General features: G+C 31.9%; 1 protein-coding gene across 1 annotated transcript; it reads left to right on the forward strand.

Moving 5' to 3' along the window:
- The first annotated feature begins 3582 nt into the window (after positions 1-3582).
- On the forward strand, positions 3583-5290 carry LOC105361956 (probable ribosome production factor 1). The gene is made up of 3 exons (XM_011499278.1): positions 3583-4174; positions 4472-4736; positions 5081-5290. The coding sequence occupies exons 1-3, from the start codon at positions 3610-3612 to the stop codon at positions 5256-5258; spliced, it is 1008 nt and encodes a 335-aa protein (XP_011497580.1). The 5' UTR covers positions 3583-3609; the 3' UTR covers positions 5259-5290.
- The last annotated feature ends 12566 nt before the right edge of the window (positions 5291-17856 follow it).

Consider the following 17856-nt stretch of genomic DNA (forward strand, 5'->3'; position numbering starts at 1 on the left):
CATATGTGCCCATATGCCATGCATGCACTGCATACTGATGCATACGTGTGCGTAAGTAACTCACACATTATATTATATGTCAATAGGCACGTATATATGAAATATTGGCGCATACATTTGCTGGCGCGTGTCCGTATGTGTATGTGGGGTGGATGGCTGGGTGGGGATGGGTGGATACAATTGTAAGTGATTGTGTGCTTGATTCTTTTCAATAATTTCCGTAGTTTTGCACATTTCCTATATTTATTGATGCGTGGTTGAAATAAATTATCATTTAAAAAAACGGCTATTCGTTTTATTTTAATTGTCAACAAAAATAATTTGTCATGCACTCTTTACTTTCTTTATCTTTCCTACCCCCCGTACCGCCCCCGTGTGACCGAATGTTTCGATACGAGTAAACAGTATTAGAATATTATTACATTTTGCATAGATAAACTTTGCAATATTTACCTTAAAAACTAAATATACAATTGAGTATAACCTGGAGTCAAAAGTATTATTGATTTCGCATTTCGAAAGTTTGGTTAATAGTTATATTTATTAGTCCGATGAATTAGCGAATTACAAGGCAATTTGTGTATATTATCATCATAAATAGGAAATAGTTAATCTGTTTTAAAACATAAATTAACATATAATTATATACATACAGCGTCAATAATTAAAATTCACGTTATGCGCATGCGCAAACAATCAAATATAAACAAATAGAAGCTTAATTATTATCTAATTAAAGAAAAATGAAATAAAGATTTCCTATTGCCTTTAGGATTAAGACTATTTTAGTCTTTCAGACATTTGTAAATATTTTTAAAGGTTTCTTTATATTATATACGTACTTCTTAACTTTTCTTCAATCCCATGATTTTTTGCTTTGAAAAGCAATTGAAAATTGAAAAAAAAAAAAACGAAAATCTAAAACAATTAAAAAATAATAAAATATAAAAATTTAAATATAAGGAAATATTTTATTCGTCATTGGCTATTTTATTACAATATAAATATTTCCATTTTTAATAAGATTATCTTATAAGAGCAACTAATAATATTAGATTTTGGTTAAAAAGTAAAATATATTAGTTGAAAGAATAAATCATGAATTTGAATAAATAAGTATTTTTTTACATAATTTTTGTATACCCTTAATATTGCAATTAACGGTAATAATAAATTAAAGTGTCACACAGAATGTCAACAACGAAAAAGAATAAAATTATAATGAAACTGGAAAGGTGCAGTTTGTATATCAATACATAATTAAAACTAAATAAACAGAATGTATTTAATAAGCATTGTTTTTTTTTTTTTTTTTATTAAAATATAAATAAATTTCATATTCATTTTAATATAAACTGGGGCGCGAAAATTTGAACGATTCTGTTATGTAGTTATTTGTATTTCGTATATATTGCAGCTTTCCCAAAGCTAAGAAAAAAAAAACAGAAATAAGACCTATAAGGAATAAAAAATAAAAATTAAGTTATGATTTTTTAATCATTGCTGTATTTTTTCAACAATGGAAAGATGCAATGCCAAGCTTCGTAGATAAAATGTATTGGTGGTTTTAAACAATCGGTGTTAAAAGTTAAGCGCGAGTGAATAATATAAGACATTTTCACATAAAATGTTTTTCATATTAGATGTTTCATTATAAAAAGTTTAATTCTTATAAAAATGTTTAATGTTATGAAAAAATTGCTAGACAAAAACCAAATTCTACTTTTAAATCTTAATCACACAATATTTTCTATAGTTACTTATTTTATACAGCTTGTTTATTTACCGTCATACTTTAAAAATAGTTTTAATCAAGATTAACAATAATCTATATTTGTTATTTATTTAACTTTATCAATTAGACTTCAAAAAATAATATGATCAATTGAGAATATTTCCTTTAATTTGATTTTTTCCCTTCAAACGATGTAACGCCAATATTGCATTATACACCCTTTCAAAGTACATATCTTTAGAAATTATAAATATTTCACGTAATTTTCGTTAATTTCTATCATTGATTCTATTCCTTTATTAATTTGTTTATTTATATGCAATTGTTAATCAATTATATGAGTGAACTTGAGTCTAAGACGACTATTTTTGAAAAAAATGTTACAAGTAAATTTTCAAAAATTTTAAAGTAAGCTTATGATTATTCTTTTGACAATTTAAACATATTTATATGCGATCATCACATCATTGCTTAATTTTAATTGTTATCTATAATTTCTTACTTATATGCATTAATATTTTGATCATACGAAATATTCGAAGTCGTAAGATATTTATAGATTTTATCGAGTAAAAACCATAATGTATAAATAATAAATAAAATATGCAAATATGGAATAACTCCAATTACAATATACGTCATTGAAAAGGCTAATTTTCAAAACAAAGTATAATATTCACGATGTTATTATTTATTTTTAAACAATTTGTTCTCTTTATCATATTACAAATATAATGATTTTTATTTCCATAAATAATAAAGCAGTAAGTAATTTATTCGTATATACTAAATTTGGATATTTCTATCAACAATGAGTTATGGAATTTCTTACAAGAATTTTATTTTAAATAATACAATTATGTTTCTAAACAACCTTAAATATCAAATTATTCAAAGTATTTTAAGCCATATAATTTAAATGCGCTTATAGCTATTATCATTAACAGTTAAATATTAATTAAATATAATTTTTAATATTAAAACTGAAGAAATACTATTGTATTAAATATATAATAAGTCTCAAATCGAGATTTATTGAAAAAAAAAAAAAAATAAATAAATAAATAACAATGTTTTATCGTTCATATTTGAATAAACACTTTTTGAATCAAAGAACCTGATATGGCAATTAATAATCCATAATAAAAGATTAATAATTATCATGGTCATCAGATATTGGATTACAAATAAATTTTTAAATTGAAAAAAAAGAACTGTACATTTAAATAATGTTTGCGTAAAATGACACATGAAAATAGGAAAATTTATGAAAATAAAACATCGCAATTAACAATTTGAATGTGAATGAATTTTTTACTTTCTAATGTTATCTCGATATTTTATTAAATTACAATTACTTTGCATTTAGTTAATAAAATATTATATCACATTTATATTATGGATTTAGTATCATCATAAGTTTTATTATTGGTACACAAAGGGTACCAATAATTAGTGATAAGTTCACTTTTAACGCTCTATTCCTTAATTCTTATAATTTGTTCTTTATTCCATTACCTTATCGAATATCCATATGCCCATTTCTACTCCAAAGGTAAAAGTGAAAATCCAACAACGTGTTCGTGATTCCATAACGCAAAATTGACGTTTTGATAAAATATTTGTAAATAAATATTATTTTTTATTGTTATTATTATTGTTTATTATTATAATGAATATATATATATATATATATATATATATATAGATTGTAAGCTTTAATGTAAGATATTACAAAGTGTCTCGCGTACTATTTAACGATACATTGCTGCCTTTGCGTATTTAAGATATTAACTTATTCGCTTATTTTCAGAATTATTATGGAATTATTGTTTTAAAAGAAAAGGAAAAGAAAAGAAAAAGAAAAGTTCAAAATGAAGCTGAATAATTTAGTGCTTAATCCTTTGAAACGTGTTAAACAAAAAAGAATAAAGGATGAAAACGATGAAGGAACGTCCCAAGAGGTTATATTGCCTCGTGAAACTGGTATCAATCACATAAAATGTAAAGCCATTAGGCTAAAAAAGAATGAGGAACTACAAAGGGAAAAGAAAAAAATCAAAAAGTTGAGGAGAAAAGCAAGAATAGAAGCAAATGAGCCGAAACAAGTTCCGCATACAATAGAAAGTTTAAGGGAAAAAGATGAGACTATGATCTATGGAGATATCAATAGTGAAGAAAATGAAGAAGTTAGAATTGATATGGAACATGATGAATTTGCTGCCTATTATAGGCAGGAATATGAGCCTAAGGTTTTAATTACTTATTCGGACAATCCTCATACAAAGACGAGAATATTTGGAAGAGAGTTGACTAGAATCATACCAAATTCAACGTCGTTATATAGAAATCGTTCCGGAATAAAAAAAATAGTTAAAAGTTGTGTACAGAAAAATTTTACAGATATAATTGTTATCAATGAAAATCAGTGTAAACCAAGTATCCTTTTTAAACAGAAATTTCAATCAATTTGTTATAATAGGTATTAATTATTTTGCAATACACATTGACTATCTTTCACCTTCAAAATTAGAAGAAAAATTTTATCTTTATTAAATTTTTATTTAATTTTTCAACAATAACTTAACTTTTCATATTATAAATGTTATTTAAGATTAGAAAAATTATATTACAAAAGTTTAAGATTATATTTTTGATAATTGAAATTTATTTCAATTTATATCAATGACCATTAAGTTAATATCAAAGTTAACATTTTCCTTAATATATGTCAAGATGGTATGTTAATAATTCATTTGCCCGATGGTCCTACAATAAACTGCAAATTAAGCAATGTAAAAATTACTCCTGAATTAAGACGAAGTCACAAAGAAATAACCGAACATCGTCCAGAAGTTATATTAAATAATTTTACAACTCGACTGGGCCACACGGTCTCAAGAATGTTTGGAGCTCTCTTTCACTACCAGCCTGAATTTAAAGGACGAAGAGTTGTAACATTTCATAATCAACGTGATTATATTTTTTTCAGACATCATAGGTATATTCGATATAAATTTGTTTTTAATGCAATGAAATTTTTATGAAACAAATATGTCGACCATTTATCGATGAACAATTTCAAATTTCGAATCTAAATTATAAGTTAATTGTTTAGAAAAAGCATTCTTAAACGTTATGTTAGAATTTATTACATAAGTATTACAATGTGAATATGGAAAATATTAATTTTTTATGTTAAAGATTACAATTAGAATTGCCGTTGTCATCTTAATGTTGGAGATTAAATTTGTTAATCTATTATACCGCATTCCTTTTCTCTTGAATTCATATTAAGTATAAAGTTATTAACAATAATTTTAATAACAATGTTATTAATTTTAGATATGAATTTAACAAGAAAACAGGTAAGCCAAGATTACGAGAATTGGGACCAAGATTTACCTTAAAGTTAAGGTATTTGCAACATGGAACATTTGATAGTAAATATGGTGATTACGAATGGACTATTCAAGGTAGACGACATCAAATGGAAACTAGTCGAAGAAAATTTTTCCTTTAAATTAATATTATCAAAGTTTTTTTAAAATTTATGAAAAGGATTGGTTGTAATTAAATATGTTTCTGCGAAATATTTATAAAATTTATAAAGCCATAAGATATGTAGTTTGTTGAATTTTGTAGTATCATTTTTATATAAGTTATAAATGTAATTCTTATTAATGTAATACTGTTTTTTAATTTGTTATTACAACTAGTTAAGCTATACAATGTTTTTATATATTGCTAAATCATCTACTTATATTTAAACTATTTTTAGTCTTACTTTTATTTACGTGGAAATCGCGAAACAGATATTTTAATAAGATGTGCAACGATATGCATTCGTAATATTTTTTTCTTAAGTCGTTATTATAGTGTATTTAGGGATATCAGAAAAAATGAGGAAAAATCATATATTGGAAATAATTAAAATGTAAATGTTATTGAATCATTCAAATGACTATAGGAAAATTTGATAGGAAATCGTGTATTTAAATTATGTATTTGACATATTTAATTTTTTTGCTTTTAAGTTAATGTATTTAAATTATAATATCTCATTTGATTCAAATTTTTTTTTCAAGTAGGCACTGATAATAAAATAATTGTACTATTTCTTCCTAAATAAATTTTAAAAATTTCAATACTCTACAGTATCATGTAAATTTATAAAATAATATTTTTCAAAATTGAATTCATCAATGTATTTGTTTTTCTGTTACATTATTTTATATATTTTTAAAATATGTTTGTACATACGCGCGCACGCACACGCATATATATATATATATATATATATACATTGTATTTTTCACGAATATTTTACAGTATATTTGTTAAATTATAATTATTATGATATTGAAAATTGCTTTTCATTTTACCGAACTTATTGGACTTTATAAATTCACGGCTTAGTTTCATTTCAGGACTTTAAAATATAATAAACATTTCAAACAGTTATATAGCGCTGGATGTTTATATTTGTTTATCAAAGAATCGTAGTGGAAACAAGAAATTAATTTGCCTCCAATTTTGAGAAATATGTGGCGAGAAAGTAAAAGTAATTTTATTATATCTCTCGAATCAGTATTGTATTCTCGATCTCGTGTCTCTTTAATTATACGTAAGTAGCGCGAAAGGAAAAGCACGCGATTGGATTGGGAACAATGGCGTTTTACAACGCTCCTTCAGCATGTGATTTACGAGTATGGAATACATTGGATTGCCAATGTGGCTCGTGCACTTTATCTCCTGTGCTTTTCGCGGATTTGCATATTGCGTGTAAGCGAGCCCTTCGTTGCGCTCCGGTTGCAAGTTTTTTTTTGTTTTAATTTTTTGTTTTACCTTTTTACTTTTTTTAGGGAAGCCAACTCAATTCTTCCCCTGATGTAATTAGTGGGATATGCGCCACCTTTTCCACCATATAATGCTAAATCATAGATTCTCTTTAATCTGCAGTGAAATTAGTTAGGCAGGCGAATGAAAAAAGTAGCACTTTAAAGTTTAAATAATGCATACATAATGTATATGGTAAGAAAGATTTTTTGGTTTTTTTTTTTGTTTTTTTTTTTTTTTTTAAGCTTAATTCCAGAATGAATAAAATATCGAATGGATAAAACAAAAGATTTCAGACTAAAAACTGAGTAGATAAAGAATAAGATATTTGCTCTCTCTTTGAGTTACATGCGATAAAATATAATTTTTAAAAATTGAGCGGATTTTGTAATCGTGTATGACAAAATTAGTTCAATACAGATTCAACAATTAGTTATACCTAATTGTTCTTGTTTAACGTAATTGTTGTTAAAGTATTTATCTTTTGTTTTTTTTGTTTTTTTTTTTTTGTTTTTTTTTGTTTTTTATTTATAATCTCAGTGTAAAGCTAGAGATTTGTTAATATTGCAAATATAAATGCAAAATTTCTGTCAGTCTATCTTTAGAGAAAAGTCTATCTTTAGCTGAAGTCTTTGATTTTTCATTGTCCGTGTTAAACGCTATTTTACATGATAAGCAATACTCATGTAATTAAATCATCTTTAATCGAGTGAACTTTCGCACGTACGCGATTCAGTGATAGCGGAGTAATGTTGTATTAGCAAATTTTGAATTTTAATATTCATATCTTTCAGTGCAGAGAGTATTTAAATTAAATAAAAATTGAAATTTAATAAAAATCCATATATTGTCGAGGAGTTGTATGATAAAATTGACTAAACTCCTTTGAATCAGATCATTTAGATGATAAATTTATAACTAAATGTTACTGTAAAATGGTTTTCAGTCATAAATAATTGTTTTATTTATTTTATTTATTTATTTATTTATTTTTTTTTATTACCTTCGTCAATTTTCGTAAGCGTATGTCTCTAATACAACATTGCAAACAATTGCTCTAAGATTAATATACAAGCTCGGCTCTTAATTAATTATAAATGATAGAATCAATTATCAGTTAAATAATTAAAGTCAATGAAAGATTAATCGTCGCGGAGCGTGCAAACGTAAGTTAGGGGATGCATCAGGACTCCATTAATTATTGAATTTAGTATAAAGATCTCAAAACAAGCAATCGTCATTTAACAAGCTGCCGTATAATTAACGTAATAATTAACGCGGGCAGCGGTAAGCCATAAATCGATAATAATTTAAGCTCTAGGTTGGATAGGTGAGCGACAGGGCTTAGACGAGTAAGGAAAATGTGGCCGAGTTGCATTAACATGAGCTATCGTTGTTAATATCCCGTAAAAGTCGAGGAACGCGCGCAACGATTGTACGCATAAAACACGACCTTGGTACATTTGTACATTCTATGGCTACGGGATCATTCGAGCCTCTGATGAAATCTCTGGCTTTGCAACTCGACACTAGCGATTGATCGATTCCGTCGATATCTAATTAAAGCGTATCGTCTTAATAGGCGCCCTATCAAACGGCCGGGATTACATAATTTCGAGGCCGCAGATATTCAGCGGGGATCAATCGATGGTACCCGTCGGGTGGGGATTGGGGGGATTGGGGGAGGGGTATAGGGAGTGTACGTCGAGACAAGTGGCGCGCGAGAGGTGTAGGAGGAGCCCATAGGTGACAGCGGCTTCCGGATCGATACGCGCGAGAAATTAGGTGTATACATCGGAGACGCGGTCGCGACGTCGAGGCCGACGACCAGACGACAGTTTCGCAGGAGGACGAAGCACCACGGGGATACACACAACTTTCCAACTATTCTCTTAACTCAAAGTGCTTGCGAGAAGCGGATATTATTGCTTCGAGTGTATGAAAGGTACTTTACCTCGACCCTTTCAGCGCTCTCTTCATTTAACGCCCGCTGTGTTGGTGGGATTCGTTGGAGTAGAATTTCCGGTCGGGGAATAGAGGTTGGAGAAGTAGAATCGATTCGGCAAGAGTTGATTTGCATTTAGCTTGCAAACGAATTGGCCATCGTCTTATTTTAGCCTTTTAAGGAATAAACTAAGAGCCGAATTAGAGAGCATTACGAATGGACGGGGATATCCCATCTCTTTTATAATGTCCTGCGACATTCCCTACATCGAATTGATTTTCATATTTTCTATCGCTTTCTCTTCCACATTGATCAGCGCAGGAGATTATTAAACGGACTTTTATCAGATAATGTGATTTATTAATCAATTTAATTACAATGCAAATCCTAGTTTGTAAAAAATCATTGGCCACTCGAGTTCGTCCGCGCGCACATGAATTTCACAACGATTTCATGTTAAAAAGCCACCAGGACTTTTTCTACGCAATATTGGTTGGTAGGACGCTCGAATAGTGTGAATCACAGTGCTTTGCAACTCTCGTATCGAGCTGCTTTAGTGCGCAGGTTCGGCTAGTGTCGTGTAATTATTTGATTAACAAAAACTAAAGGAAAAGGAAAAAAAATTATAATGTAGTGGGAGGAGGGACACAAAATACCAAAATAACGATAATAGCGTTAATTTACGTCTCGAGTATACAAGATAATAATTTTCTTTTTCGTTAAAATCGTAGTAAAGGCCAAATTGTATTGTAATTTATAAATATATCACGAGTATTACACGCCTCCTTTCTCTATCGATCAAATCATCAGGGTCATTCTCTCTCTCTCTCTCTCTCTCGTAAAAAAAAAAAAAAAAAAAAAAGCATCGCAATTTCAATTATCTTCATATCGATCATATATAAATTAATTCGTAGCCCCAACAGCGGAATTAATTAAATCCGTTCACACAAAGCTGAAAATTCCACGACGTGTAGCCGATAGCATGAAAACCTTGGGGGCATAATCACACAAAAGGAAACTGACCCCGTAAGCGAAGTGCACTACCCGCGCATTCGTAGATGTAAATGTGTTTGCACAGAAGCGCTCGGACGCGCGCGCTCGTTGTTACATTTCAAGAAATCTACGGGACTTTATTAGCGTCGATTTAAACAAGTTGTAACAATGCTAATTGCGCGTGATCCAACGCCCCGTTAATTGGCCTACCCCACCATCATTATGAGAGTACTAGAACATTTTTTAACGATAGGTCTTTCACGCCAGATTTTTCACGCTCTAATGAACCGCGGACAGAGCGATTTTCGCAACACGCATACACTCCCCCACCAATATCTACAAATTATACGAATCGTAATATGCTTTCTTCGGTCTGCATTGATCGAATAGTTCGATTATTATTCTTCCAACGATATATTATTGGTATCAAGAGACAAGAATTTTCTCGTTTAAAACCTATCGCAATTCTTCTCTTCCCGAGCTTACCACCATTTCCTACTTCACTTCAAGACGCATTCCTACTTAGTCGCACAATAAGCAGTGGATCGATTCAAACCCCAATTCCTCCACATTCTCATGACTTGGAACTTGGAAGTCGCGAGCTTCAAAAGTGGCTGTAAAAAAAAAGAGAAAGAAAAAAAAGAAAAGAAAATGTAAGGAGCGCGTTGTAATGCATTCTAAGTACCCGCCTCCAGCTATCCATTGTCGTCGTCATTGCAGTATGGAAGCAGGTCGCGCGCGCGGCCAATAATGCAATTGTCGCTAGCTCATATAATCAAAGGGATAAAGTGGTATTATAGGAAGGACCTCGAGGGCTAATACCATGCAAATATACAATATACCTCCCTTACCCGTCCCTCCCGCCCCTCCCGCGCCCTCGCTCGCTCTCACTCTCTCACTTTCAGTATTACTGTCCATCCGTCCATCCGTTCGTCCGTTCGTCCGTTCGTCCGTCCGACCGTACGTACGTCCATCTACCTATCTCTCCCGTTTCTCGGTCCACCAGGAATAGAGTGCATTAATCCGCTAATGCAGCGGCCCAGCACGTACACAAAGACGCGCCCTCGGCCACGGTTGGAATTAGGTTTGATTTCGTTCAGTTCAGCCGAGTGCAGATATAAGCGCGCACGGCTTCGAAAGGCTCGGCTATCTCAACGCCTCTCTCCTCTCTTTCACCACCGCCCTCTGACCCCTCGGCTACGTCTATGACGACAGGAACACGACGGGGACACGAGACTTCACGTTGCGTGTTACCTCGCGGCGAATTTGTGGCCACATTTTCAATGGCGCGATATTACGACGCGCGCGGCGCCGGCTTTCCATCCCCTGACCCGCGGCTACATTAACGGCTTTGTCGAGCGAGGCACGACGGTGCATCGGGTCGCCGTTAACAACCCTCGCGACATTCGGCAGTTTGCCCAAGTCCGTATATTCGATATTCTTTCTAATGGGTTTGGGGAAGAGGTCGCCAGGGCTTTGGGAATCGCCTAATCGAATGCTGGATTAGAGACATTTTAACGATGGGCAATTGCATTATGCCCAAGTATAATCTAAAATTAGATTCGAGTTGACTTAAGCACTTGGGACGAAGCGATGGATCCTCGGGAGGCTTGGCGCCATCAATAGCGCGTTTAAACGAAAGGATTTTAAGATAATATATATATATATATATATATATATATATACGAAGAATCGGGCGACGAGATGGATTTTGCGGAATTACCGTATCGCGTGGTGAAATCGTATCAAAATAAGAGTGTGTGAGCTACTTGAAAGTCTAAGCACTCGCGCGAAGAGAGATAATTTAAAGGATTAACTCGCAGGTTACCTTCAAGCTCGATAGTTTGTTCTTCCCTTATAAAAGGGAAAAAAGGAGAGAGAGAGAGAGAGAGAGAGAGAGAGAGAGAGAGAAGAAAAAAAAGGAGAAAAGTCGACGGCCTTTCTTTTAATTCATTTTTAATTCGCTCATTGTTAAACGAGAAATGTTATACTTATTTCAAAGTCTTCTATCTTCTTTTCAATTACGATTTTCATTACAATTATATTGAATTGTGGCGATTGAATAAAGCGCGACGCTTGACAAAACTAATATTATATTTTTAAGCTTATTGATTACTTGAGATAAACTTTCTCGCATTACAAACATTAATACGTATTATTGATTTGTGGCGTTAACTCCATTAGCCTCGATGGTGTCATGTTTCTAAACGCATTAATTCACCTATGCATAGGCAAATCATTTTATTCGTTATTTTTATAAAGAACAACGTCCAATCTTTTTAAAATAATATATTTTTCTAATTGTTGTTGTTGTTGTTGTTGTTGTTGTTGTTGTTGTTGTTGTTTGTAACGTATATGAAGAATTGACATTTGGAAGATGATAAGTGAAATATTTATTTTAAATCATCCATTACGTCTTCTAATACTGTACTTTATTTTTATAATCCTTAAAAATAATGGTCCGTGAAATTTCCTTTGTATATGGCAAATAAAAATTTTAATTCGGACATTTTAATGTGCTGGGTTCACTTACGAAAAGAAAATTCAAGTTACGTGTCACTTTGGACACTCGGCTAAAATTGCCGCGTTAATAAAGTTTTACGATATTGAAGCATCTGAAATGACTCTCAAGTTGAGTGTTTTTTCCGTAAGAGCTTAGGTACATTTTCAATTCAATGTATCCTCCCGTTGAATAAAAGCAGTTTAATTACCTTTTCTGTACATTGAAATGACATTTAGTCAAGCTGTAAAGGCTTTAATCAATTTTACCTTTAGTTCTGCGCAAAGAAAGAAGCTCTCGTTTATGTAAAAAGCATTCATATACCCTTGTGTAAGGATTTAATTGCATTAAGAAAAACCAAAAACCAAAAACCAAAGACCAAAAACAAAAAAACAATGACAAAAATAAATCGACAGATTAACGGTAAATTTAACAAAATTATGGAATTTGCTTTGGTAGGACGCGATAAACAATCCACAATAATGATGGAATTCGTTTAGTCTTTGCCAGGAAGTAAAATCAAAACTCTTCCAAGTGTTATGTCGTTGGATTTTCTTGTTGAGCTGTTTCGTGTCATCAACGCGTCGTCGAACATCTTCTACTTTCTAACGATTCGCTTTCTTCTTCTGCCTTCGAAAGAGGCGGCCAAAATAAAAAAAAAAAACAAAAAAAAAAAGAGAAAAAAAGCAAAACAAAGCAAAACAAAACAAAACAAAACAAAATCAATAGAAAATAAATAAGTAAAGCTAAGTCGAAGAGTTTGGATCGAAAGGTCGAGGCTTCGACGACAAGGTCGGAATAAGGATCGAGAGCCAGTGTACGCACACGAAGTCGTCGCACCGTCCGCTGAATTGCTCGCGTCCAATTAAATTTAACGAATTTCGAGCGGACGAGGGTGGCCGTTTGCAGGAGCAGAGTAGCGGCGCAGTGGCAATAGCGACAGTAGTAGTAATAGTCTCGGCTTTATTGGTTTCATTAATTACGCGTGCATGTAGCGCACGTGACGGCTTTTCTTTACATTCGCGCCAACACGCGATATAAACCCGCGAGAATAGGTCAGACGACGAGAGACAGTACGAGAGGGTCGCTCGACGGAAGAAGCGCAGACGTTGTAACGGCGTTATGCAATTGCACGTTATTATGAGCGATCGCGCCGAAAGACGTAATAAATAAATAAAATGGCCGAATTAACGAGATTCGGTTTCTCGAGGCGATAATCGGCAAGTCGTTGGATGTGCTATTTGTAGCTACATTTGTCGACAATTTTCCATCCGCTTCCATTTTGTTTTCCATTTAACGAGTGCAAAGAGGTGATATTGAGCAATCGACTGATGTAAATTATTGCACCTAATTGTACGTCCTTTAAATACTATTTTTGTATTTTAAATAGTGCTTTAGCAATAATGGATTATTTCCATCATCTATGGATATCGCGGAAAAGCACTATTGTTAATTGCTAATTGTCATTCTATACCAATGACAATTTTCACGCCCGCGACTTTTTTTACTGGCGATATATTTGAAATTTAAGATTCCGGATAAACGGCGAATGTTTAAAACAACGGTTTACAGTCAAGTGCTTCTGTAATTGATATTTCATTGTTTTACAAATTTAAGTTATCAGTAAAATCGATGAAATTATTAAAAATATGAAACTCTTATATATAGATTATTTTCACTCTACGCAATATCCGCGCTAATTTTACTTCACGAGCTATTCATTACGTTTCGGTAAATAACAAAATTATTAAAAAAAAAAAAAAAAAAAAAAAAAAAAAAAAAAACATATTATCGTACGAAATATGTTTGCACGAAGGGTGATTATTCAGTGAATACGATAAAAGATCGCGTAACCCTTCAATGTACTTTTTAAAAAGCTTGTATTTTTAAAATAATTGTACGTTAAAAATATTAAAAATGTACTTTTTAAAAGAATTTCAAAAATTAATTTAATTTAATTTTTTATTAAAGATCACGTAATGTTATATATGTGAATACAAATTTAAGCCTCGGAGTCGCGTGTCGTCTCGAGGCCAAAAATTACAAACCGTGCACAAAAGGTGAGAAATATAGCGTATATCAGAGTAATTCATCTAGATGTTTAACGCTCGATTATAGGATGCTGAAATATAATAAAATTGTCCTTCGAAATTAAGGTTTTCCTTTTTCTTCATAAGTTAGCTCGTTCGATTTCGTTCGGTAATTCGAATTATTATTTGAATTTCGAGCGACGAATTAATCTTGTGCAAAGATCTTTTATATCACTTTCGACTTGATTAGAGCGTAGTTGTAAAGGTCCATGAGAATTTAACGATTACTTTTTACTAATTATTACTAATTTTACGAAGATTGCTAATTTAACGAAGGACGCTATTGTATGGACTTTCTCCTTTGCGACTCGGGTAAATTTCGCGTGGACGAGCGAATTTGCATCGCCCCGACGGTCACGCAGCGCGGCCAATGCGATAGAAAAATAGTGGCCACGTGTAAAGAACTTGACTATGGGTAGAGTTGCGCAACTCCTAGGGATTGAATGGCGGGAGGTGGTGGTGGATTAGGATGATGACGTGGATGAGGATGAGGATGAGGATGAGGATGAGGATGAGGAAGAGGAGGTGGATGAGGGGTTATTGGGGCGAGGGATTCGATTGGTAGAGGATGAGAACCAAACGTTCGCGTGTGTCTAGTGAAATGCCCGGCGGGTTGCGAATGAAAGTCCAGCAACGTGTTAACGTGCCAATACATAGAATTTGGCAATTAAATCGTTTGCCGGCGTAGTGCCCAATTTTTCCCCTCCCTGTCTTTCGGTCTTCGGTTTGCCGCGGGCGCTGTTGCCTCCGGAGCCGCTTTTCCACGGGGACAAAATATTTTAATTGAATTTTCATGCATGCCGATTCACGTTGGCAAGAAAAAGGGATCGCGTACTCTCGTGGTAGCCAATTTTTTTCGCTCCGTTTTGCAAATACTTGAGGGTTAAAGAGCTTTTTCAGGTAGGCAGACTTCGCAAGACATGGAAAAGCTCATGAGAAGTGAATCGAGGGAGACTGTGATATTTTGCTCATCTTTTGCCTACTGATATCATATACTTGACAATTAAAAGGTAAAGCTTAAATTGATTTGTGATCGTCAAAGTATTTCCATTAACAATTACAGCGCGAAAATTATGATTATTGATTTACTTTACGTAAAAGAAATATTACGATTTTATTAGCATTTATAAAGTTTATTTGGTGTTATATAAAGAGAGAGAGAGAGAGAGAGAGAGAGAGAGAGAGAGAGAGAGCGAGTGCAAAAATGATCCACGAATGATCGAGCTATAATTTTCTTTTAATTTTTTGAAAATCAATAAGTATTATTACATTGAATGGCATTTCCAATGGAAATACTTATACATAGTGCCATTATTAGCCAGTGTCATTTCCGATAATTTAAATTTTTTATTTTCTATTTTTTTATTTATTTATTTTTTTTTTTTATCTTTAATATTGATTTTTATGAAATTTATACATTGATATTTATAAAAACTTACGTTGGTGTTATTAAGGAATAGAAGTGCTAATAAAATCATTGTAAAATTGAATAAGACGTTATATCAGTGTAGTATATGCTTATAGTTAACGCTTCCATCGATATTTATTCGATTATTTATAAAAATTCAAGGTACGTAGAAGCCGAGGAGATTTGATGAAGAAAAAAATCGCGATTAATTCAACGTTGTTGTTTATAATAAAATTATTATCTACTAGAGTACGCTTAAGCTAGCTAATGGCGATTGGCACGTTGCTTTGAAACAGATAGATATTTGCATTCGTAATAATTTCATTGTAATTCTCGCGTACATTTGCATACATTTCTCAGACATTTCGCAGATACGACATGTTTCGAAAAAGTATGGCGACAAATGTAAAATGATGGTCCTCCACGATACATTACCTATGTATGTAGGAACGCATACGCGCGCGTTATACTAATTTGCGAGTATACCTCGCCGTAAATCTTGACAGCACAAAAACCGGTAGGAGAATCGTAAATCCCGTGTAGTAACGACTTGCTTATCAGGTCGAACGAGCGCAGCTTACTCGTTTTATTGTCGAACAATCATAAAATCGCTATGCGCGCAGGGAGAAAAAAGAATCTCGAAAACAGCGTCTTCGTTAAAAATAAATGGAGTCGTAATTGTTTTTAACGTCCTCACTGCATACGCGGCCTTTCCACTCAATTTTATATGCCGGACAAAAGCCTTAAAAACATAGGATTCATATTTTCAGGCTTTAGTCTAAAAAGTACGAGCTGAATTAAAGATAACAATTATCGTTTGAATAAGTGATGCGATACACGTAAAGTTAAGCCCTGTACGTTGGATTATTACAATATTTTATTTATTGAGTTTGATAACATTATAAACCATATTTCTTTTATATTAAGAAATTAAAAGTTTTTACGGGCCTTCACTAATAAACAACGTAGCGATACGAACGATATGACAAGATGATAATTGCAATTGAATTACATATTATGGGGGAGTAGAAGTTGTATGTTAAACGTTAATATTCAATATAAAATATATAACTAATCACTCGATGATCAATTTTTAATGTTATTACTATCCGAGTGTCTTAAGAGTTTGCGGGAGCATTCGTCTCATTTGGCTGTATCATAATTCTTTGAAATGTTAAATCGAAAATTTTAGTATCCATTTTCATGGAGCGGAGAATCGTGAATTTAGTTTTGAACTGATTGACTTAAAAGTTTGAGAAGATCTTGAGATGATTATTTCTAGAATGGCTGAGTAGGATTCATAAAAGCAAGTAAAAATTTAATTCTATTAGTATAATTCTTGTATGTATACGTGACATATAAAATTTACTTATACTTAACTTTTATGAAGTTTGCTCTGTTGTTGCGTGGAGCAAGTTTGCAGCAAAGTTAAAGTTTATTTGTCGGGAAAGGCCAGAGTAATCGCACACTATAATAACAGTTATATTAAGATTTTTCTCTTTGTGAAAATGCTTCCAATTAATTAAAACGAATAATTGACTTGGAATATTTTTATATTTATAATAGAGTTTTAATTAAAATTATCATTAAATGTATTTATTCTGAATACACAGTATATTTTGCAGTATTCGTTATTGCAATAATTTCATACTATTATAAGGATAATATTCTTGAACTTAAGATATTATATTTTGCTTTATTATTAATTTAAAATCAGTATCTTTAATATATTTAATATATTTATACTATAATATATTCATTAATATTATATAAAGATAATGAAAAATGCCTATATTTTATTATGTATACCGTCTCGTCGATTTTGTTATTTTTATAGAGTTAATGGGGATATTAATGCTGAATAAAAGTTTTTTTCTTCTTTTTTTTTTTTTTTTTCTTTTTAACATCTCTCCATTATTTCGTACGAAATTTCATATGGAAGATAACATTTTTATGGTTTTGAGCTTGTTATGAAAATTTCAAGATTCATTTATGAAAGTATTGCAAGTTACTTTCAGTAATAGTATTTATAATTATAATAATGAATGCGAATCATAATTATTTTTACTTCAAATTTGTTAATCTATTCTTCTATTATTCTATTGTTCATCGATTCATGGAAGCGCTATCATGAATAGTCGTCCAGTTTTTCCGGGAGATTGAAAAGTCGAATGTGTTGTTAATTATACCGTACATGTTCATTCATCTATGTATCAGTGCACATTCGTCAGTTCCTGTATGGGCGGCAATTATTTCGTAAGCACGCGAAAGCAGAAACGTATGGCTTTTTAATATTTCTTGATAAAAACTAGGTACACTTTATTTGCTGTTAATTTTTGTTTTATT

The sequence above is a fragment of the Ceratosolen solmsi genome, unplaced genomic scaffold (assembly GCF_000503995.2).
Source record: "Ceratosolen solmsi marchali unplaced genomic scaffold, CerSol_1.0 scaffold2, whole genome shotgun sequence".
NCBI lineage: Eukaryota > Metazoa > Arthropoda > Insecta > Hymenoptera > Agaonidae > Ceratosolen > Ceratosolen solmsi.